We start from the raw sequence: 25380 nt of genomic DNA on the forward strand, positions 1-25380 counted from the left end.
CCTTGCGTTTCCGTTAGGGGCTGTGAGGGCTGCGGTTTGGCGCGGGCGGGAGCTGCCGGCGGTGGGGAGCGGCGGGAACGCGGAGACCCCGGTGGGCGTCTGTACGGCTGGTGGAACCCATCCCAGGGAGGAGAGGGTCCCTCTCCCACCAGCAGGGCTTGGTTGGGCATCCTCGTCCGAGTGACTTGGCGAAGCTTTCTCTTGGTCCGCCTGGGAATCTCTCCCACACAGCTCTCCGAAAGTCTCTCTTCCTGCTTGGCGTAGCTCACAGTATGTTCTTACAGATTTTTTTTCTGATTCGTAGTGTTTCAGATCATCCTTCCCTTTGTTGTCTGCTTCCTGAAGGCTGAGATCTCGCTTACTGAAAAAACAGGGCTGTTAACGATTTTTTTTCCTCACTGGGCTTTATATGAATAGTTAGTGTTTCTTCAGTTTTTAAGACAGTTCTTTAAATAGTAAAGGAATAATTACCTTTTTAAAGAAACTTTCAGAGTTGTAATTTAGACAGTTGAAGTGATCTCTTGCAGAACGCATGTTGTCTACTGACAAAAGATAATAGTTTAAACTAGGGGTGGGGTTATGCGAAGAAGATACTAAACATCATAGATGTGTTTGGGGCACAAAGTGTTTTTAGGAAAAACGGTGTTTGGAAGATGCAATAATTCTTTACACCCTTAATATGAATGTTTTTCCTTGAATGCTTCTCTCTGTACGTGTCAGATTGCAGTGTAGATATTGCTTTATATGTCCTCAGTGAATAGCTTCAATAAGTTGCAGTAATGGCTCAGCTTAAAAATTAAAAAGAAGGCATATTGTGATTGTAGTTACAGTTTTGTTACGGTGAGGATGACTGTCATCCTACTGAGGGTTTTTTCCTATGGCTAAAATGTTCTTATGTTCAACAGTATTCATGTGTCTGGTGTTTTTTTTTGCTTGTAGCTCTTTCAGCTGGTTACTCAAAGCAAATAGTTTGTCAGTTGGTTGTCAGTTCTTAGATCAGCGGGTTTTTCTTTCTCTGTATTGCTCATAGAAGGCATTAAAAATAAATCCTGCAGAGGTTTGGATACTCAGATTTTGTCATAGAAATCTTGCCTTATGTAAGGTCTAAGGAAAGAAAGTTAAGGCACGTGATTTCAGGGAGTGCAATATTTTTTTGTTGGCAGGGAGAAAACTGCAATAACATCACTTGGTTCATGCATCTGATTGTCAATATTATGTATTGTTTCCATGTTCTTTCTCAATACTGAAATATGAGATAAAAAGAACAAACATAAACTGGAGAAAACACAGTGGAAATTACTGTTATGTACAGGATTTTACTCTTTCTTGGTTAAGGTGTACTTAAAATTAAAAAAGGGTCAAGTGTGCCAGTCATTTGTTGTTCTAAAGAGAGATATCCCATCTTTTGTGTTCTCACTGCTGTTTATAATTCCCACAGACAATTAGGAGAAATGAAGGCCTGAGCCTGCAGTTTCTTTCTGTGCAGTAATAAGTCTGCCCAGCTAGAATAAACTTCGACATTGGAGCCTGAGGAAAGAGTGAAACAAACACGCAATTGTGTTCAAATAGCCTTTACAAAAAAGGGGATAATCTTTGAGGAGTTAACTATAGTTTTTTTGTTGTGATGACAATTGGTACTGTTTTCGGAGTAGGATGTTATGTTAGGCTATTGTTCTCTCCCGCACGGATTTGTTTAGCTGAACTATAAACTCTGTGAAACTGTATCTAAAATCGTTTAACAAAACGTTTTGTAAACAGTGTCTTTTGTCTTTTTTTTTTTTTTTAAAAAAAAAAAAAAAGCAGGGATTCATGTTTGCTTACATATATCGCTGAGAATCAGCCTGCACACTTTAGAAAGCAAACTAGTGAGAGTGAATGCACAGACAGCAGTTTAGCACAGAATTTCTGAAGGGCTTATGTCTCTGAAAGCATGTGGCTTTTTTCAGTTGTGAGCAGCTCTAGATTTCTTTCCCTAATGTTGGTGACTGCCCTGAGTTCAGTTTCTTTTTATCGCAATATGTGGCCAGTTCAGTTTCCATCTCTACAAGTCATCCTTTCTTGCTTATTTTTAGCCTCTAGCTTAAATTCAAACTAATTATCTTTGCTTCTGTTCCAGTTTGTATACTGAGATAGTTGGATAATTTCAAAGATGTCAGAGCAGTTAGAAGAGGTATTGTTGCCATAAACTCCCTCTGCTGGTTAGTTCTGCAGTAGAAATAAAGGTATATGGTGTATAGCTGTTTATCCCTGATTCATACAGCAGAAATGAAAAGACAGTATAAAGCCGCAACCTACAGTGTTTCTAAAAGCAACTATCTACCAGGGCACCAAGTTTAAGCTTACGACGTTTAATGCTCGTAAGACTTTTAATTGCAATTAACTTAAAATCTAGATGATGATATGTGAGATACTCCTGAGAACTGGTGCTCCTATCTTGCCTGCAGAACCTAAACAATAGCTTGAGAGCTAATATACTGAGACTGCTATTTGCAAACCGATTAAAATGACTTCATTACTTTGGACTCCAACTGGTACATTTGCTACTATGTTGCCTCTAAACTTTCAGTTTAGGTGCAGTGGTTGCATAGTACATACTATAGCAGTGTGCAGGCCTTTATGTGATTATCAGGATAAGTAAACAGTAACCCTAGCTCTCTTATTGATGCAGTACAGGAAGGGTAAGCGAAGGGCATTGTGTTTCTTTGTGTCACTGCTTGCAGTGACATGACTGAAGTCTAGATCAGCCTTTCGTAGCAAGGTTTTACCCAGAAGAAACTCTGCACGTGCTTTTCCCCCTCCATATTCAGACAAAAGTTTTGCAAGGGTGAAGTTTGAATGTGATTGATGTGAAAGGTCAATCACAGTATTGCAGAGCGTCTACCCTTTTGGAAAGTGTCCAGTATGTCTTAGAGGATGCTAAAATTAATTGGGTTTCTGTTTTGATAACACTGAGTTAGTTTACTGACATCTCCATTTACAGTACTATATATAAATATCTATTCCCCAAATAATTTTTTCCTAATGTAGACCTATTTTTACCCCCTCCTGTGGCAACTAGAACTTTTATCGGAAAACTAGGCAATTGGCTTACATTGCTGAGGAATCCATCTTTAGAGAGGAAAAAGGTGGTGCTTATGCCTAGGTTGCACATTTATTTTCTGTGAAGAACAGAGAATAAGTAGTTAAAACAGCTTTCTATGCATAGTTAAAGCTAAGAAGCAGTAGTCCATGTATAAGCCCCAGAACTTTCAGGTTTGCATGTTATTTCACTCATTTGGACATAAGCATAAACAAAATAGGTTCTGTTGCTACTGTAAAATTGTTGCAACCAAATGATGATAGCAAATGACAGGATCTAAGGACAATAGTTAATATTTGCAGAGGAGGGGGTAAGGTTGTGTGTTTGAGGAGAAATAGTAGATATTCTGGAAAAGGCAAGAGGTATTTTCTGTTTGATTGGTTTTGTTTTAAGGATTTTTGCGAACCTTCATTTGTTGCTAAATTTGGAGTGGCTTTAGGATTGAGGTTTATTAAAGAAACTAACCTGCTAATAGCAGATGAGTTGTCATTAAAAACCTTTCAGGGAAAATCCTTGAAATAACTTTGTAGGATTGCAGTAACTGTTGAAATTGGAAATATACAGCATTTTTTTAGGTAAAGCATTGTTACACCTGTCAAAAATTGTAAGGTTCTTCATTTTTGGATGGAGTTCATTGCTCACATCTTCAATGTGGGAAGTCTTGTGTGCTTGAAAGCTTTTATCTACTGGTATTAGTTTGTGTGAAAAGATATCCTGTTGAGTTCTGACGTATGGGAAATGCAGTGTAACTTGCATAGGTTTTGGAAGTACTTTGAAAGGTTTTTTCAAAGAGGAGTGGTTAACTGAGTCCGTACAGTAGCAGAAAACAAGCCAAGAGGATTAAAGACCTAGTGCAAAGATCAGAAAGGGAGGGATAAAGTAGCACATTTTAAACTGGTTACCTTTAGAGCAGAACAGGTTCTCAGGGTGCTGTAAAACGTGCTAATTTACTCGGACATTCTCCATCAAAATAACATTTTCTCATCATGTCTTAAATTGTCAGGATGTGTTGAAAAGAACTTCAGTGAAGAAAGTGTTTTTCTTAATGTCCAGTTTATGATGCGTTTGTGCGTTGCCGGTTGTAGGTTATATGAGGCACATTAAATAGGTAAAGTCAGAAGGGACAATTACTTGGTCCATGCAAAAGAAAAAGTCATGGTGCTTTCCTTTTATAGTTGATTGGTAGTGTCATACGTCAAAAGGTTTGCCAAAGTGAGGTAACAAATCTTAGCAGCTAACTAGCCCGAGTTTGTAACTAGACTAGAAACTTAAGAAGGCTTAAATACATTCAAATCTGTTTAGCTGTGCAGAATGTGCTGTGGTCCTGGCATCAAGTAGGCTTTCAAAAGCTGTTCTACAAATTCATTATGAATGTGCCATCTGCAGACCTCAGGTGTTTTCAAGACCTGTTTCCAATGTGAAAGATAGAGTGAAGTCAGGCTCTTAGTGAGAGAGGTCTGTAGAGCAAGCTGGGTTTGTTGGACCAAGGTTAAGAAATTTGATGAAGAGACAAGTTTGGGTTTTGTTTGTGTTGGGTTTTTTTGTACATATACTTCCACTGTAACCTCAGTGTTTCTCAAACTTTAAAAAAAAATAATAATCCCCCTCCTTCCAAAAAAACATCTGCACTGAGCAACTTGTATTTTAGGATTGACTGCTGGTCTTGAATAGCTTTGTGAAGCCATGTCTTGGTTGTCAGCACAGTTTTGAGAACTAAGCATCAGAAACAAAGGAAAGAGGCTCTCTTGTGTTCTCACTGTTGTCTGTGTCTGATACCCAGGCATCATCAAGAAGTCTGACATGAAAGCCACAGAGCAAAGAATAGGGGGATGGGAAAGGACTGGAGCAAACAAATGAAAAGGGAAGAACTAGATGTTGATGAGAGGATGGCATCTGCATAGTAACTACATTTCCTTAGTGGATTTTTAGGTGGTTTTTTTCTCTCCCAAATGTGATTTGTATCATGTCACTGGCATTCTGTGGAATTCTCTACCTCATACTTTTCAGATTTCACAAAGCTTGCTGATACCCCTGAGCATGAATCATAGATTGTCAGTGGCAGAATCCCTTCAGGGTAAGAGCAATGTTACAGTTTTTATGTGCAGGCTAGAAGGCCTAGATAATCTCTGTATGTTTATGTTGACTGTCAGCAATTGTCCTGAGGCAACTGGGAAGAAGGAACATTGTAGGATGTAGGATGGATTGTATACATCTGTGTTCATTGACAGATCATGTCTATACCCGGTCATGTTTACAGCTTTTAATGTGGTCCAGCTTGTTTCTAAGGAATAGATTATGGCAATTTTACTGAATCACTTTTCTCTGTGTTTCACTGCTTAATTATACACACTCGTGCGTTTATTTCATGCTTTTGTGTTCTCCAAATAGTTTTTGACCATAATAACAGCTTTTGATTATGCAAGAGATTGCAGATTTGGGTCATGTGCTCAATTATTCTTAGCTTTATTCTTATTTGTAGGTTTCACATATACATCAGCAGCTTGCTTACATGGCATATGTAAGTTGTAAGACTACAAAATAATTTCATGAGTGCAAAATTTATAGTTTAATTTATAAATTAAAATTCTAACTTAAATTCCCCTGAAAATTCCCTCAGAAATCCGCTCTGCCACCAATGGATATTTGCTAGATCTAGAGGTTTGCTTTTAGAACAGCAGATGTTCCGTTTTATAGAATTCAGATTTCTTAAATACGCTGTTAAGAAAATGTCTGTTCTTCCAAGTTCTACCCGTGGCTTGTATTTATTCACCTTAATACATGGAAATAGAATTACATATTTCAAATAGAATAGAACGTTAGACTTCCAGAGCCATGACATATCTTTTCTCTCATTTAAAGGAAATTATTTTATTGCCTGTTGCTGCAAGTGCAAAATACGCTCTTTAATAGTGTAATTATTTGTTTTTATTACAGCAATGTCATTTTACTTGTAGAAGCGTCATGACACACAGCAGCATCATGGTGGATGTAGGCAAGTGGCCAATATTTACCTTACTGTCACCTCAAGAAATAGCATCTATTCGGAAAGCATGTGTATTCGGTACGTCAGCCAATGAAGCTATATACATAACGCACAATGATGAGGTAAGGCTGTAATGAAGTGGAACATATACCCTACAATAGTTGTTTTCAGAGCTCACCAAATACTTGTAATTTAATAGTGTCTCAAAAGCATTGTGTGAAATTTGTGTTTCAAAACATGTTGGATATAACTTGTAATTTTTTTTCTAGTCTTGTATGGGGACAATATAGATGGAGTATTTAGAAAACTTGCAAATGGCAAAGTGTTGGTGTTTTTTTAGAAAACTTGCAAAATGACATACACTTCTGAAAACAGTCTGAATTTAAGAAGTTATGGTAGGTTGAAATTAAGTGCAAGCACTCCAGGTGTGAAGATATAAAATGAGGTTATGGCTTGCTAAGTAACAATACAGTGGAAGATTATGTGTGGATTTTAAAGATTCAGAAACTCAATGTGAGTTAGCATTGTGCTGCTGAAAGAAAACAAGCCAGATGTTCTGGCATGTATTAATGGGTGGATTTCTTGTAACTGGATAGAATAGGACTTTTTTCCCCCTAAGTCCTATCAAAGCTGCCTGTAGGCTGAGCCTCCCACAGTACAGCTGTGGCTGCTCTTTAAAAGCTGCTTATAAAAGAAGGTGGTGTCTTCCACTTTCACAGTTTAATACTTTTTATAGTACAGTTCCTGCAAATGAGAAGCCTAGATTCCAGGCCTGCATGGGTCTGAAGAATTCAGACTCCTCAGTTAGCTTCCAAAGTGTCCCAGTGATGACTGTTGATCATCTTAATGTCTCTGAGGGAAGTCTGTGGCTCTTGAGAGTCCATGACATGTCCTGGATTTATGAAGACCTGGATATTACCACATCTGTGCATATGGGAGTATATTGCTTAAAATGAGTATTCCTCTGTTTTTCAGGTATTTGTTTTTGGACTGAATTGCAGTAACTGTTTGGGAACTGGAGATAATCAGAGCACAATAGTACCAAAGAAATTAGAAGCCTTATGTGGAAAGAAGATTTCCAGTCTCAGTTATGGAAGTGGACCCCATGTTGTACTTTGCACTGAAGGTAGAAAATTAACATTTCGTATAGAAACATGTCACAGATTTAAAGTTCCACTTACCTTTAATGAGAATGGATTAAGGTGTAATTGTATTAATTTGTTAATTGGGTAATGTACACTAAAGGACTCTCACTGGTCTTAAGTGAGACCAAATGCATTCTGTAATAGGTGAAGTGAATTTCCATTTCCATTATCTAGAGTTTTTATCATTTATGGCATACTCAGTCTTATCTGTGTACTTTCATATATATATGAGAAATATGTTATATTGTGATATATGTGTATAAAATAGTTCTATACAGAGTATATTTTTTAGTGTATGGATGATTCTTGTAATCATTTCACTATTTGTTAACGTTCTATCACTTTCATATTGGCATTTGCTGATTTCTTAGACGTCTGCCTATCTTCCTTGGAATTTTTGGTGGTTTTTATCACAAACTTAAATATTTTTGCAGATGGTGAAGTGTATGCTTGGGGACATAATGGTTACAGCCAACTTGGGAATGGCACAACCAATCAGGGCATTACTCCCGTTCAAGTTTGCACAAATCTGTTAATAAAGAAAGTGGTGGAAGTAGCTTGTGGCTCTCATCATTCCATGGCACTGTCATTTGATGGGGATGTAAGTTGAAACCTGTTCAAATCTCTTAATCTTCTTGAAGCGAATAGTGCACATGCTCTTGTAGTCTGAAGTTCTTTCTTTCTGTACAGTGTAGTTACAACCTAATCTTTTCCCCTGCTGCCTCAAACTGGGGTATCCTTTTCTTCAGAGCAGAGTTGAAAACAACTCAAAAACCCCCAACCCACCCACAAACACCAACAAAAAAACCCCAGCCCAACCACAAAAACAAAGGAATAAAAGCTCAGTAAACTTTTTGTGTCTTTCATATATTGTATGTCTCACAGGGATGAGGCCAGAAAGCTGGGCCACTTGCAGGTGAAAGAATGGTTTGTGAAGTGCAAAATGTAACATTGTTATTTGCTTGCAATACTGTTATTTAAGGGGTATGTTGAGTTCTTTTATTCACTGGTTTATTTTGTTTAATCTTTTTCTTGTAGTCTTCATGATTTCAACACTGATACTGTGAAAGAATGTTGCTCTGCACACCTCTGAGTACCTTTGTGTGTAGCCAATGAGAGAGCGCTTGGTTTATATATCCAAGTCTGCTTTACGCTATTTGCCTATGTGGCTTAAGGGAATGTCATGGGAAATAATTAGCTTCCAGTTAGTCCGATTTGACCAATGTTGTGTTGCATGTTACTGCGTGGAGGAAAGCTTGGTTTCAGCTGCTCTTTAACAAAAGAAGAATTCTAATTTTAAAACCTTCCTAACAATGAAAATGGAAACTACAATTCTTTCCATCCTGGTAATCTGAGCACGTCTGTGTTATGGTTCAGTATGGAGTCAGTGCAATAGTAATAGCAAGTAGCAAAGCAGCAGCGTAGGAAAGAGACACTTGGGTTAATTTTAAGCAGCCTGTGTTGTATCTGAAAGGAGAGCCTACACTTAAGAAAGCTCTTCATGCTGTCATGTTTGGCTTGGCTAAACTATAAAATTTGGTGTGCATGCAGGAAGGACAGGGTGTTCTTGTATTAGTTAAACTAGTGGTGCCAGCTGCTGTTTGGTAGCTGTCTGTGATGGCCATGCTGTCTTTTGTAAGAAATGTAGCATGCTTGAAATCTCAATGGAAGCAGGGAAGGTTCTTTGTATTTACCATGGAGTTGATATTTGCAGCTTGCTTGCCGTTGTGGCTAGTTAATGTACTATAAATCTATCCCTAGCGTACCTTGCTGTATCTTTGTCTGTCTGTGCTCAGAGATTTTATCTGTACCAGAACTGATCATACTGAGAGTAGCAAAAATGTGTTAACTAGAGTTTTATTCACAGAAAGATTTGACGGCAAAAACCTTGTGACTTGATATATCTGGAGTTTCAGAGAGGCATTGAAGTTGGAAGTATTCATGGAAATACTTGTCATAAGTGATTTGTACAGCTGGTTCTGTGCAATTTTAGTGGAGTGCAAATTAAAAAAAAGTATCTTAATGATAGACTTAAACGACTGCAGTCATTCATGCTTCTCTGAGAAAGGTAACTGATTGGCTCTTTGGTGTTTTGATCTACTTTCTGAAATTCTCTACTTTTTTTTTTTTAATGTGTTATTAAGTTATTTTATGGAGCATTTTCAAATATTCGGTAGGAATCAAAGATCCAGCAAATACAAGTAGCAAAAAGCAAAGGACCAATGGTTTCTTTTGTTCCTATAAGACATAGCGAGTTGTGTTGGTAGGTTTTTTTGTTCTTGTCTTTGTTGGGGTTGTTTGCTTGTTTCGGTGCCAGGGGAGGTGTTTGTTTCTAATGACTGACTTTTGGTTTGGTGTTGAAAGTATGTGCAGACTTCACATTAGGGTTTCTGTCAGTGTGCTTTTACTGGCTAGCATGTCAGTGGCTGGGTATTTCCAAGAGGACAAACATTTTACCTGGGTGAAGCACCAGAAAATGAACTATCAGAAGTAGTTTTATGCCAAACTATGGGTGTGAATGCAAGTAATAAAAATTGAAGGAATTGAAAAGACAAAGCTGTCCTTTTTTTTTTTTTTTTTTTTTTTTTTTCACTTTTAGATGATAGGAACAGATATTTTTTGGTTTTTTATTAGCTTGCTACTGGCAAACTTTGAACTGTCAGAGATGTGAAGCTTTTTTGTTAGTGCCATTGTGTAAGGGAGTTTTGCTACTGTGAAACATGGGCTGCCAAAGCCATCTCCTTTCACAGCTCTTGAAAGATATAAAAGAGGTATGATAAGTACCCAGCAATAACCTGCTTTAGAGTTCTGTGAAGAAAACTAAATGGCTGTAAATTGGGGAGTTCAGCTTGTTTGGGAAACAAATGACATTCTGGCTTACATTTCTCTTTCCAACATCAAGAAAGTATTGGACAGTCTACTCATTATGCTCTTTGTCTTATAGTCTGACTTATATTTAATATGGAAATATGTTTATTTTGTAGTAAGATGCTCTGATTCTGTAGCAGGAAGCTGAAAAAAGTGCTATGTTCATATTTGCTAGATCAGTCCTACTGCTGTTTATAATCTTCAGCTGTTGAAAATTAATTTTAAGCATTTTAGCTTGTTAAATGGGGTTCTTTACCCAATCTGATGGTGACTACAGTAAGATTGTAAGTTGTTACTATTTTTAAGGCTTAAACTGCCGTTTTTGTTTGGTTTTATGGACAGCTGTACGCTTGGGGCTATAATAACTGTGGTCAAGTTGGATCTGGATCTACAGCAAACCAGCCAACACCTCGTAGAGTTTCGAACTGTTTACAGGGTAAAATGGTGGTTGGCATTGCTTGTGGTCAGACCTCCTCCATGGCTGTGGTAAACAATGGTGAGGTAAGCATTGCTGCGTTCTCACGTCCTCTCTGTTACCTGAACTTACGAGGTTAATGTCTGAACATGTTGAAATGCTGACATGGATTGCTCAAGATACAGTTGTATTGATAGAGTTATATTAGAGTTACATTAATAACTTCTGTGAGACCAATTTAAGGAAAACTCTGAAATTAACTGGAGGTGTTGTCTTTACACTAAACATTCCTTCTCATGGCAAAGACCATTGGAACGTAACTCCTACTGGGTCTGCAACTGCAAGAATTTGATCAGTTGTATTAAGCATGTTTGTCTTCACATTTCAATAGATTAACATATGTCTTAATTAGATTTTTTTTAAAACACAATTAAATAGTGCACAATTAAATAGTTAATCTTTCCACAAGAATACATTGACTGATCCTTAAACACATTGCTTAATCGCCAGCCACAAAACCAAACCAAGCTTTTGAACATTGCCCTAGTATTGTGCAACTGTTCTGTTTCACAGTTTATGGTGGTATTTTGCTTCTAGGTATGAACTGTAACCTCAATTTTACTACATGTCACCAAACTGGGAGTGTAGCATTTCTTTGTGACCGGAGGGACTGTAAAAGTCCCTGAGGTTGAGATGAACTTTCATTGTACATACTTTGTCTTGATGTGTCCAGCATAACAAAACCAGAGGAAAAATTAGAGCAAAACTGGGGACTTCAGTTTAATCATCATCATAGCTAATCATGTGATCAGTATAACTAATTTCTTGTTTTCCTTAAAAAAAGAAAAGTAATAAGGAGAAAGGCAGGTATAGAAGTCAACTAAAATGTAGATCTTTAGGAGTGATTTTGGTGTATTATAAGTTTATTGCGGATTTCCTAGTACTTCAAAGACAAATATATTTTAGAAAGCTTCTTTAAATGGTAAATGCAGGGTTGAAAAGTTGAGCACAGTCATTGCAGTATACTTAATAACTTTCAGCCTTCTCTGTATTGCTTTTGAAATAGCATATGGGTTTTTAATAAGATGTGCTTTTTTGACTTGTGCTTGATACTAACTCTTAAATGTCCTGTACTTCTGCAGAGGAGTGGCTTAATTTCATTTCCCTTTTCCAATCAGGTTTATGGCTGGGGTTACAATGGTAATGGTCAGCTTGGTCTTGGCAACAACGGCAACCAACTAACGCCATGCAGAGTAGCAGCATTACATGGTGTGTGTATACTCCAGGTATGTCTAACATGGAAATGAAAATGCATTCCTGTTGCTAGCATCTGCTAAAACTGTATCTTTGGAATCTTATAACTGCTTCTAGATTTCTCAGTTCAAATACTGATTTTTTTTTAGCTTCTATACATTATATTAAGCTTAGAAAAAGTGCAAGTAAGCTGTAAAACACTTGCTTTTCTAAATTAATTATTTAAAGTTATCTAGTATACCTTTAAATAAATTATGCTGTGGATACAAATTGCATCTTTGTTATAAAGGTGAATGAAATGCACTAGGCAAAGACAAGAAATGAAGGGGAACAAGATGTTCAAATTAGATTCTACGTCAATATTCTAATTAGAACTTCAGAGGTGAGGGGAGAGGAAAAATGAGAGTCATGGATGTAGGTTTGGTTGGTTGGTGGTTGGGTTTTGTTTGCTTTTGGTTTTTTTTTCTTCCAGCTAAAGACTAAAACTAAATTTGGGATTTCTTGGGTTTTCAGTAAGTTTCTGTGGAGTTTCTTGTGATAACTTGGGTTGAACAGTTGTTGGCTGTTGAACTGTAGCTCTCATAATTTTTATCATTTTTAAAACATGAAATTCTGAAAGTATTTCGAAGTTGCAGTCATGCTGTTGAAGTTCATTGTTCTTTGTGTGAAGAGTCTGCAGCTGAAAGCAAGTAAAGTTTGGGAAGACTTTGCAAGAGTTCAGTAAATTACTTAGGAGTAACCAATGAACATTAAATGAAGTTGGGACTTATCCAGTACCTACAGTTAATGTATTTTGTCTTAGCTTTAAGTACTGAGAAATAATGCATTGTAGTGCTAAATGAAGAATGCCCGAGATATTTAACATCAGCTAGACTAAGGTAATGTGTGCAATAATTTTGTTTCTCATCTCTGTTTTGTTTAGTAGTAATGCTTATACATTTACTTACAGATTGCCTGTGGCTATGCGCACACGCTCGCACTAACAGATGAGGGTTTGCTCTATGCCTGGGGAGCTAACACTTACGGGCAGCTGGGAACTGGCAATAAAAGTAACCAGCTAAGCCCAGTGCAGATCATGATGGAAAAAGAAAGGTAATCTTGCTGAAGCTGTTTCTGGATTGATAAATCTGAGCACGTGTGATGCAGTCTCTAGCACTGGAAGCATGCATGTGTAGGGCTTGGTGGATTGTTTTTCTATTGCTAATGTTAAAAGCATAAGAAAGGATGGTAACTTATTGTTTACTATAGACTGAGTGCTTTTATCTGTCTGTAATGATTATTGAAAGTAAACATATTTTGTATTTAACTGATACTGAAAGATAATGAATGACTAAGTATTAGGGTATTCTAAATGTGGTTACTTTGGTTAAAAATTTGGAGCTGTGAAATCAATAAGCCAAATTTTTAAGCTGTATTGAGGCCTACATTTAAAAAAATACCCAGAGGGGATATGGAAGCACCACCTTTGTAAGAAGTAACATGCGAGGAAAAAACAATTTTCTGAAAGGCTGACAATAGCCAACCACATAAACAGAATTTGATTTGCAAGGTTGCTAGAGCTAAGGGCAGATAATACCGCTTTTATGAATGGTACCGGTTAGAAGTTTGTAGTTTCTTAGTTTCCTAGACTCATAAAAGAATAACCCTAACTCTTGTGAATTCTCTTTCAGCACCCTTGTCATCCTCGTGTTTGGGGTGGCTCTTTTGCTGTTCACATACAAACTTGGACCTCAGTCCCATTCTCTGGGCCCATGTATATACCTACCAATTAATGTACCTCAGTTGGGAAACCTCTTAGTCTATAAATCCCTTAACCTGTAAATTTCTTAAGTTATCTCCTCTTAACTAGGAAGCATTTGTGAATGGCTTTCTCCTCCATTCTGAACTGTCTTCCTGGGAAGTTATTCCTATTTTTTCCTGTTTCTCACACTTAACATTAAACTAAAAGCTGCACAGTATTGAGATTATTTAAGAGCTTAAAAAATAGGTGGGAGGAAAGAAGAAAGGAACCATCACAATAGAAACCACTGAGGTGAGGCTGATTTTTCTGTGAAGGAACTGATACTACCAAAGCAAAATGAAATATTCTTTAGAAAAGCACTGGAAGATAAATGTGTATGTTTTCAAATAGATCAACTTTGTTTTCTTAGCAATTTATTTACTGAGTGAACTAAGGGGGGGAACTGTTGCGTTTAGAACTCTATGTGAACTCAAGCATGGGATTATAATAAAACTGGCATTTGTTCAATGACTAAAGGAGGGAGAAAATACTTAGAACTTCTGCTTGGAATCTAAGAGAGAGATAAGTCACTTGAACTTACTCATCTTTATTGACTTGGCTCCCTTGGAAACAGTGCTATAAGTGGGTGAGCTGTCATTTCCCATGAAGCATATTACTGCTGCTTCTCCTGGTCTTGTCACTTATATAACTCTTTTGTCATTTATATGTAGTGCTGGTGACAGTTCCTTAGGAGGTGGCATTTGGTGCTGTCTTGAAGGATGTTGCACATATAGCTTGTAAGGAAGTTTTAGACTTTGTGTTATCTTGGAGGATCAGCTATGAAGGTCAGCTTCCTGAATTTTAATGTTAAGTGTATGCTTAACGTTATCCTGTCTGTGTACTGCAAGTATTGTACATGTACTATACATGTGTTATAGTACATGTTCTGCTATACTTCTTAAGTATAGTGTAGTTACTCTAAAAATAAGAATCTCTTCTGCTAAGGAAAGAAAGCTTAGGAAGGAATTAGTTTAGGTGGATAGCTATGGTGACAAATAAGTTGCCCCTAAAATAATTACTTTATGATGTTTCTTGCAGAGATGCTGAAAGACCTCAGTGTTGCAGAGAGGTTCATAAGTTGATAATGGTGTAAAACAACCCATTAGTCTTTTATCTGCCAGAGATTACTGATACATATACTGAAAGTGATTGTAGCTTTTTTTTCTGTGCTTTATCTTGAAATAATTTTTGCACTTATAAAGTGGGCTTTGTGCTAAAAAGGCTTTTTGCTTAAAAAGCTTAACTCTTCGTGGATACTGTCCTGTAAAGGAACAAACATTTCTGATATGTATATTCTTAGACTGCTTGGAAAGACATTTATTTGTCCCAGTTGATCTCTTTCTGGCACAAAAGCATGAAATCCTCTCAATCATTTTTAGCATGGAAAAAAAACAGGAAAGCATAGCTTTTAATTTGAACTAACGCTGGAACTTCCCCTGGCTTTTGCTTATTGTGTGAACAGAAACATTGGAAATGTACTTGAAGTCCTTCTAATGGAAACGTGATTCTTAGTTCTTGTTTCAGACAGCAAGAGAGGGATTGCCTGAGCAACAGGAGAGCACAATAGATTAAGCATGCATCAGCAGTTCTGATATTTTAAGGAACTATGTGAACTAGGTGAAAATACTATATAGACTTTATTTAAACAACTGTAGATCCTCAAGAATGTGGAGTTAAATGCATGTATTCACCTCTCCTCCAGTGAAGGACTGTCCATGTTCTGTGCTGAATTTCAGTGTTGATGAAAGGAAACTAACAGCAAAAGAAGAAGTCAGAAATACAGGCAGTAGGTCAGATTTCTGTGTACATACAAAAAACAGATTAAAAAGGGGGTAGAAGGGTTTCTTAATAAAGGGTTTATTGAAAAATACATAGAAACTTAATCTCAAAATGAGGGAATTTTTAAATCTTTTGAAAGAAGTTCTGAAAAATGCTCTGCAAAAATCCTAGTGGTATAACTTCCCTGCCTGTTACCTAACTGGAAGTTTCATAAGCTCCATAAGCATTTCTTCTTGAGAAGTGTCTGATGTGCATTGGGTTTAAAGGGGAAAAACAAAACTTTGTTTTTCTTTGTACTTTTCCCATGGTTATGGAAGGAGAAATGTGAACTGATGAGAATGACATAATTAAAGCAGTATCTGATTATGGTAAAATCTACAAACAGTCTGAAAATGTCATTGCATTTTTTTAAATATCCATTCAACCAGTATCACATTCATTCAGGACAAAGAAGGAAGTACAGGAGTGTAGATGCATAGTTTGGTTGGCTATTATTTTGGTGAGGCATTTGGGAAAGTCACTTGATTCCATATGTGTAAGTACCTTACAAGGTTTCTTCTGTTCACAGGGTTGTGGAGATTGCAGCCTGCCACTCTGCTCACACGTCGGCTGCCAAGACACAGAGTGGCCAGGTGTTCATGTGGGGCCAGTGCCGTGGGCAGTCCGTGATCCTTCCCCACCTCACTCACTTTGCCTGCACTGATGATGTGTTTGCTTGCTTTGCTACCCCTGCTGTTATGTGGCGTCTTCTGTCAGTAGGTGAGCACAAGCTCCATTGGCAGTCAGTGCTATAATCTCTGTGTACACTTGTAGCGATTAGTAGAGGATACCACTTCTGTAGCAGGGTGGTTCCTGCTTTAAGGAGAACCAGCAATGAAAACTATTTTTTAGCTAGTTTTTTTTTTTCTTCTGAAGAAAGCAGTCTACTTCAGCAGCTAAGGATTCAGAATAGGGTTAACAAGATTGTTTTTTTGCCAGTATACATCTGGAGAGAACCCTTTTTTATCATTGCACTGTGACTATTGTGTATTTCCTACATTTGTATTGTTTGAGTTCCAGCTCAGAACTGGGAAGAACTCCTGGATTGTTAAACACACCTTTTTTTCTCTTAAAACTATTCCTACTTGGAAGATGGCTCCTGACGCTTGTTACTTTGGTATCTAACAACTTTGAATTATAAGTGTCTTCTCTAGCTTTCCCTCCTTAGTATTTATCCTTCCAATATGAATATGAAGGAACAAATCTCTCTTCTGTATTTCATGTTAGGAAAGTAACAGAATTCCAAGTTTTCATTTAGTGAGATAATTTCTCTCGACTCTATTTAGTTTGACTTTCCACAAGGACAAGCAGACTTGTAAATAATAGTTCCTGTAAAGCAAGACCCTAATATAATTGTTTTCCCTGTTGGAACTCTTTTGTACTGCCTTGGATTACACATCGGGATGCAGTTGCTGTGACCAACAAAAAAACCCAAGCCTTTCTTCTTGATTATCTTTGATTCACATGCTGCTGATTCTTATTTAACCCTTAATATGCTATAAAGTGCTTAGCTTGCACTTATCTTGCACTCCCTTGAAAACATGAAGGTGTTTTCATGTTAAAAACTACACATGTTCTGCTGCTTCAGTCCTCAAGATCATTTAGGAGATCTAATCTGTTTTCATATTGACAACAGATCCTGATTTTGTTACTCCCTGTACAAAATTGGTTTTGTGGAGGGACCACATACTAAGTAACCTTTCTCCAGACTCAGACTTTATCTTTGCATGTGACTTGTCCTAACCCAGCTTCTCCATCTTAACTTCTCATTTAGCATGTTATCACATTTATAGAGGTCCAGAAAACAGCATCTCGTCTATAGAGGAAAACTGAATAGTTTTACTAAAGAGAGAAGATTAGCTTGGAGTGATCTGCTTCTGGTAAATCCAAGTCTTGTTTTATCTCACTTCTCACTTTCTCCATTCTCTGATCCTTGCGATATATGTTAGTTTTGCCCCCTGTAGAGGTCTGATGGTTGTCCAGGTCTGTTGCATTTTGCTAATAGTGAAGGCTGTTGTCATGCTTTAACCCCAGCTGACAGCTAAGCCCCATACAGCTGCTCACTCACTGCCCCCCAGTGGAATGGGGGAGAGAATCAGAAGAGCAAAAGTGAGAAAATTCATGGGTTGACTTAAAGATGGTTTAGTAAGTAAAGCAAAAACTGTGCACGCAAGCAAAGCAGGCAGGTGTTCAGCCATCTTCAGGAAAACAGGGCTCTATCACATGTAATGGTTACTTGGGAAAACAAATGCCATCTCTTCAGACATCCCCCCCCCCCCTTTCCTCATTCTTCCCCAGCTTTATATTCTGAGCATGACGTCCTATGGTCTGGGATATCCCTTTGGTCAGTTGGCGCCAGCTGTGTGCACTCCTGATGACTTTTTCACCCCCAGCCTGCTCTCTGGTGGGGTGGTGTGAGAAGCAGAAAAGGCCTTGATGCTGTGTAAGCACTGCCTGGCAATACCAAAAACATCTCTGTATTATCAACATTGTTTCCAGCACAAATCCAAAACATAGCCCCATACCAGGTACTATGAAGAAAATTTAACTCTATTCCAGCCCAAACCAGCACAACTGTTGAAATTACTTCTCCTCAGTTTCGGTTCTTTCAAGTTTTTGATTTTTTTAAAATATTCCTAGACTGAGTATAACACGGTATTTGAATTTTGTACCTGCTCTTTTAAACTCCTCTTAGCCTTTGGGTGTTCTTCCCCTCTTAACTCTGATAATCCTACTTACGGAATATTTCTGGGGGCTTTTTTAATTTTCACTTTCCATATTTACATTTTTTTCCTTCCCCATCTTTTTTCATATAGGTAAAAATAACCTTTTTTTCTCTTTATGTTTTTCTTTTTTTTTCCTTAGTGAGAGCTAACTCTGTATAAAGATTCTTATACTTGTAGTTATGGCTCTGCCAAAAAAATGAATCAGTCACTCAGGATTGGCTGTGGTGAAGTGCAAATCTGCAGCCTTTTTTGAGGAATGAACTTAAGGTATTTGGCCTGAAAGTTGATCTACTGAAAAGCTTAAGCTAAGCTGATGACCTAGAAAAAAAAATCACATGAGCAACTGGAGGGGGATTGGAGCATGGTTAGCCCTGATGAGATGCAGGTTCTGTGGAGGAGTATATGGTCTTTTGTGGCCCAAATGTGACTTGTCTGTTACAGCAGTTTGTTATAGCAGTATTTATTTTTAAATACCACCTAATTTAGCTGTCCCTAGTGGTGAAGAGTGATTTGTGGATTGTATATGGATGAATAATACACAGTCCTCTGGGACACAGGAGACAGACCACATCCCTTTATAGTGGAAATGCACTTATTTTTCTTTTCTATACTTCGCTTCTTAGAAGCCACATGTTTTGAAACACGCTTTTAAGATGCATCAACAGAAGTACCGTGGGTTAAATTAGGTTTTCTAAAACTTCAGGGTTCTTGCTTTACCACAAGCCTTAGCTGACTTATGCTACAACTCATGTATGATTTCTAGAGACACAGAGTGGAGCCTCTGTGGGACCAGTGCCATAGGCCTTAATATAAAGAACTGTCAAAGAGCTGCAATATCTATCATCTACTTCCAAAATTGCTAAAGTCCTGTGTCCTGGGTTGTACCAAGAATGCAGGATGTACTGTCTGTCTTCAGCAGCACTGCTGTTGGATTTTGTGATGTCGGAACTGACTGATAGCTGAGTATAATGGTGTCAGTGACAGCTCACATTAGTAAGCCTTGGCAAAGACCTTAACAGATAACCTGCAGGCTACATCCTGTCTGTCAGCACAAAAAAGGGGCCAACTGTTGACATGTTTTCTTACTCTTTTAGCTCAGATTGCACCGTGTCAGTACAGCTTAAGTAATGTACACTGTGTCTCAAGTGAGTTGCCACTGATGCTGCAGACTCTCATTACCAGCAGTCTGCAGGTTAGCCACAGAGACTCGCTTGCAGGACTGAGCTGACCCGGCACTAGTACTGAGCTTCCAGGAGGCTGGCAAATTCATGGGTGGTGCCCAGGCCAAGAATGAGTAAGAAAGTTCTCCAGGTACTTCCCTTGCTGCTGTGCTACCTTTGTGCAATGAGCTGGAACAGGAATTGCTGACCACTGCTGCCTGTAGCTGTTGTGGAGCAGACCTTGCCAACAGGAAATGGTGTTGGATTAATTCAGTCTTCCCACTTCACCACTTAAGCCAATGGAGCCCTGATACTGACCTATTTTCCTTGACACGTTCTTAGTTGAGCTGCTAGCTTTAGTGACGTGCGTTCCGTTTAAGATGCTTAATGTGTTTTTTGTTTGTTTTAAAATTGTTTCTGTAGAGCATGAAGACTTTTTAACTGTAGCAGAGTCTCTGAAGAAAGAGTTTGACAGCCCAGAAACCTCAGACCTAAAGTTCCGTGTGGATGGGAAGTACATCCATGTCCACAAAGCTGTTCTGAAAATCAGGTAGTGGTCGTGTTTCACAGCTGTTGTTTGTACAGGATAACCTCTTAGTATTGCATCTAATGGGAGGAAAAAAAGTAAGGGGTAGGGAGGGATGCCTAAACCTCTAATATATAGCATCTATGTATCCATTTTCACTTTAGATGAAGTGATTGTGGAAGGAGTTGAATCAAACTGTCTTAAAATAGTCTGTATTCAATTTTCACTAAGCTTTTTGTTGTTCCCAGGATGATAAATTCTGTTAAGTTGGTCTGATTGAAATGTATATGCAGATGTTTCTGTAGCATAGATCAAATATAAGTTTTATCTTGATGCATAACAGTGCCCACGGTATTAGGAATCAAAATGTGGAACACTGGATGTGATGGGGTATGGTAAAGTATTTGTGAATATTGCAGAGTGCCCCAAATACATATTTCAGGGGAACTGTAATGTAACGTTCATGTGTTCATGTTACAGTGTTCCAGATGATGTCTTTGTCTCTTAGGTGTGAACACTTCAGAACCATGTTCCAGTCATACTGGAATGAGGATATGAAGGAAGTGATAGAAATAGACCAATTTTCTTATCCTGTGTATCGTGCCTTTCTTGAATACTTGTATACAGACAGTGTTGACCTTCCGCCTGAAGATGCAATAGGTATTGCTTATGGTCCAATTATGTCAGAAAGCAGCATCCAGAAAAACTGAGACAGGGAATACAGAATAAATGTATTAATAGAGGTTTCTAGTCTAGCCTATAACGCATTTTACTGGTGATTGTCTTTAAAATACTGTTGTAGCAAACTTACTACAGCAAAAGTGGTGCATATTTAGAAATAAACTATGAGCAATTTTTTCAAGGTTGGGAGAGATACTATTTCTCTGGGTTAAAATATATATTTTACTAAATTGAGTCAGTTATTGTTTAGTATGATATCAAAGAATCTCAGTAGATCTAATAGGCAAAACTTGAACAGCAGAACAAAGAGCAAGCTGTAACTCAAGCACAGATTTTTATAATGTTAGCTTTTTGCTCATGTTGTGGTGCCTATTTTGTGACAGTTCCACTCTTGCAAGCAGTTATGTATGCAAATCAGTGGAACATCTTGTGTATTTATAGAGATTAACAGGATTGTGGCATGAGGTAATGAAAGGCCTTTCATCCTGTGTAATGGCAAAATAAAATTTTTCTGAATAGTGACCTACTTACAAAAAGCCTATTATAGACACATAGAACATTGCATATAGAATACATATGCAGGCTGTACCCCAGGAGCATGAACTGTTGTTGAAAGAGCAGAGGTTTTACATCTGACTAATATGATGGCATTTTAATTGCAGGGCTTTTGGATTTGGCTACTTCGTACTGTGAAAATAGACTGAAAAAACTGTGTCAACACATTATCAAGAGAGGAATTACTGTGGAAAATGCATTTTCATTGCTCTCTGCTGCTGTCAGATATGATGCAGAGGTAAACTTCTAAACTTCAATCTCTTAAATAGGTGGCTACTTTCTGACTTAAATGGAGAAAAGCAGCCAGTTATATTTTCATATAAGCGCTCTCTCACTTATTATCAGATAATGCTATTTGCCATTTTCAGAATTTGAGAACGTTGGACTTATAAAAACTGTGTTTGCCATAAGAGATTTTTTTTGTTTTTTCCCATAAACCAGTACTGGGAAGGTGAACTCATATACAGATTAGCTAAAGCTGACTTAAGTCCCAGGCTGAGACTTAGTATCTGTAAATGTTTGTATTGCTTAATTTCATGATAAAAGGTTATGACACTGTCAAGCTTCATGAATTACTGTTTCTGGGTGGGGCAGGGCAAGCTGTAACAAAAATTTTCTGAGGATGAAAACACTAACCCTTAAGCAAGGGAAGGTTTTAAATATAAAACAAAGCCCATAACACTACAAAAAGCAATTTTGTAAGCCTTAAGTTACTTATTTGTAAGGTGGTGTGATGTCATATGATGGTAGGTTTGGGGATTGAGTGCATTTGGGTTTTTTTTTCACTGTCAGGGTGTTATTTTGTTGGCTTTTTGTTTAGCTACAGTCAAATAGACTGTAAGTCTTCACAGTATGCTAATGAAATGACAGGGTATGAACTGCTTTATGGCCCTGATAAATGTTGAAGATAGAGAAACATTGTGTGAAAAGGGGGGAAGGCTAGTGAAACTTCCCTACTGCATAATGTCTGACTTCAGTACTAGATCACTAACACGCTGCTTCATGAACTAATCAGGAAGTATTCCCGGGTTTGCTTTGGCTATTTGTGTTCAGCATAGTATCTGTGCATCGTGTTTGCAACTTTGCGATTGGTTAGTTTTTAATTTGCTACTTATGCTTATAAAGCAGTTTTGGTACTCAGTAAATCAACTCACCGCTTTTTCTTGTACTTACTGTCTGTCAATTGGCATGCAGATGCCCTAACTTATTTCAGAGCCTTGTAGTGTGTTGCTTGTTTAATACACTTTACCCGAGGGCTGTGTTAAGTGTTTGAATTGTGGCTTCAGCTCTACTGCGAATAGCAATTTTTTTGGCGGGAGTTCATGGAAAATATGAAATTTACATATTTTAGCCCTAAAAGATTGTTTGCAGGATGAGTCTTCAGTGTGTGATGGATTCTGCTTGTAGAGGGTAGAAGTCCAATTACTAAGCCTTGGCTGTATCTCACTAGCCAAATGAAGTTAGAAATTAAATTAGAACCATAGGCTTAAATACTGCATCAAGGAGAGAGTGGGAGATGCTGAGGGGTTTGTTTTTAGTAAAAAGCAGGTTTTAAGTGCAGTAATGAGGGGTGGGGGCCTGAAATTGCTTGAGTGATGTCATTTGTTCCAAGGGATTGTGCATCTGGAAGACAGCACTTAAAAGAAGCTGCTTCACTAATTTAAAACACCTCCATGACATGAAACTCTCTTATACTTTCTTTTGGTGACTGACTGAAGTGGTTAGAATTAGGTCAGGTCTGGCTCCTTCTTGTAGCTTTTAAAATAATCATTGGATGTACCTTGTGCCTTTATTCACTGAAATCTGTTAAGTACTTTTCTGGAAGTGCATGCTTCTGCAAATGAAATTCAGCCTTTTTTGATACAGAACTTTGAATTTCCCAAAGTTACTAATTCTACAGTATTTCTGTTTATTGTATGCTTCTGTTGCATTGACTTGGAATATGATTTCATTTTTAATAAAGCAGTGCAAAATATTGTAATGTGTATGATGTAATTTTGTTTAAAATGCTAGTTCATTCTGTTACTTAAAGATAAAAAAGAAAACCATCGGTGTTCAGTTCTAATAAGCTTGTCTTTTTTCATTGCACAGATGCCACACAAGTCAAGATCTGCAGCTTCAGAATGCCTGGTTTTAGGCCAGGATATATTTTTATGTTATTGTGTCAAGAACTCTCACTGGCACACAGTTGCCCTAGCTTTCAGTATTGACCTAAGTGAAAATATGAATATTAATCAGCTTTTCATACCTCATGTGGCTTAAAGAGCTCTGCAAATTTGTTATGCCTTACTGCAGCACCCAGTCTACTGAGCAGCTAAGGGAGGGTGTGTTCTCACCTATAACGTACAAGTTCTACAAACTTGTAAGATAATAAATTAGAACAGGGTGGGGAGTTGTTATTTGGTCAGGGCTGCAGCATCCTCCCTATAGCAGCTTAGAGCTGCACCACAAAGAGTAGATTTGTAACACGAGTCTAATGCACAGAAAGGCTTTCTGCCTAAACCTAGCTTTAAAACTATCCCATTAGTATACGCTTGCATTGAGCCTGGTGACACACGACTTCAAGGCTTTAGTTAAGCCTTTAACTAAGCAGGAAATAGATTAGAGTTTGTATTATGGAATTAAAGAGCTGAATTTTCTTAATCTACAGTCTTGGTTACGTATCATTACCTCAAGAGCTCCTGTTTGTATTGGATTTAATAATTGTCAGTGAATGTAGCTGAAACTCTTCCAAGTGGGAAAACTTTAAAAAAATATATTGCTCAGATTTTTGTGTCTGCAGCTATATAGCGAGAAACAAATTATGGTTATTCTTGCCCTTGTAACAATGCTACATGGGTAGAATTATAATTTTCTGTTGTATTTACATAGTGACTGTGTGGGGGAAAAAACATTGAGAGCCACTGAGTTAATGTGTTTGTCTAATTCTCTGCAAAAATAAAGCATATACAGGCACTTATGTCTAGATGTAATTTTCTGTGATGGAAGCAAAGATAAGATGATTTTTTTCTTTTTTTTTTTTCTGTTTAGGACTTAGAGGAATTCTGCTTTAAGTTTTGTGTCAATCATTTGACGGAAGTGACACAAACTACAGCATTTTGGCAAATGGATGGTCCCCTGCTAAAGGAATTCATTGCTAAAGCCAGTAAATGTGGAGCCTTTAAGAACTGAAATGAGGCTGTAAGTTACGGGTATTTGTAGGATTTTTGCAGTTATAACAGGATGTCATAACTGTACGGGCAAAAGCAAGTGTTACCTGGTCTCGTACCAGAAGAAGTGAAAGGCCACAGTGAAAACACGTTTTCTGTGCTGAGTGAACTGTTGTAAAAATGTCAAGCAAAATATTCACTTACATTTGGCAAACCTGGATGGTGGAACCAGCTCAAGATTTTGGATGGAGAGAGGCAACGCTGCAGTGTGCAAAGGATACCAGCCAGTGATAAGCACTTACCTTTTTAGCCTAGGAAATGTCAGATCTAGCACCGCCTGTGTTTTCAGTTTACGTTTTGGAGAGTAATCTGACCTGAGCCACTGAATGATGTCACTCAAATCATTAACTCCCTGGGATTAGAGAGAAGCAAATGGCATGGATCTCTCTTACAGCATTTGCATGATTGTGAATGAATTTGCCATTTGCTGTGTGTAATTAACCAAGTGTATTCAGTGCTTAGAGAAGTGTGCAAAAATAATATATCCTCAAAGCAGCCTACACAAGTAGCTTTGAAGAAAGGGGTAGCTAGCAAATCTAATTGGAAGTAAATCTCTGTATTTGGGTATACCTTAATATAAGTTATAATGTATACTTTGTGTAATCTGTTCAATATTTATAATGGTTAATGGAAAAAATTCCCTCTTTGTTGACTTCAGATGATGTCAGTTCCTTTAGAGGGGAAGGGGTACACTGCTCTTAAAATGGGGTTTTTGCATTTAAGTGTATAAATTTAAACTACATGTAATAAAATACACCTTTTTTTGTACCCATTTGTTGGAAAACTTCTTTGGACTTTGAAGAAAATAGCAAGCTTTTTGTGTTATGTACATCATCTAAGTTGCTTTATTTAAAAAAAAAAAACCAAAACACAACAAAAAGCCCCTCCCCAAAATAAACAACAGCCCCATAGAGTATTACTGATTTCACAGGGCTTGACAAATACCTGTAATCTCAATTTCAGAAAACAGCAAATTTATTTGTAAAGTCTAATGTAAACCCCAGTGATTGCAATTTATGGATCTGGTTTTCTTCACTAATAAATCTGTACGTGCCTGTAACCTCACAGCAGGTATGTACAGACATACACACTTGCTGGTTTTATTGGGTGCTTTTAAGGTGTTACATCTGCACCAATCAGGGGGTAAAGCAGAGGACCTGGAACTTCAGGTCAACTTAACT

The 25380-nt window shown here is 37.7% G+C and overlaps 1 protein-coding gene across 4 annotated transcripts; it reads left to right on the plus strand.

The window, feature by feature from the left end:
* The first annotated feature begins 35 nt into the window (after window positions 1–35).
* On the plus strand, window positions 36–24975 carry RCBTB1 (RCC1 and BTB domain containing protein 1). Of its 4 annotated transcripts, none has more exons than XM_026848076.1 (12): window positions 36–101; window positions 6014–6184; window positions 7038–7188; window positions 7642–7808; window positions 10418–10576; window positions 11669–11776; window positions 12694–12836; window positions 15872–16062; window positions 19652–19778; window positions 20263–20414; window positions 21098–21228; window positions 24021–24161. In XM_026848076.1, exons 2-12 carry the CDS (start codon window positions 6041–6043, stop codon window positions 24159–24161), a joined length of 1614 nt encoding a protein of 537 aa, XP_026703877.1. In that variant the 5' UTR covers window positions 36–101; window positions 6014–6040. The 4 variants fall into 4 exon arrangements, with proteins under 4 accessions (XP_026703877.1, XP_026703896.1, XP_026703868.1 ...); XM_026848095.1 differs by having other exon boundaries at window positions 72–91; XM_026848067.1 differs by lacking the exon at window positions 36–101 and adding an exon at window positions 115–270 and having other exon boundaries at window positions 24021–24975.
* Window positions 24976–25380: the final 405 nt, after the last annotated feature.

This window comes from Athene cunicularia (genome assembly GCF_003259725.1).
Source record: "Athene cunicularia isolate RWA chromosome 1 unlocalized genomic scaffold, athCun1 chr1_part1, whole genome shotgun sequence".
NCBI classification, from domain to species: Eukaryota; Metazoa; Chordata; class Aves; order Strigiformes; family Strigidae; genus Athene; species Athene cunicularia.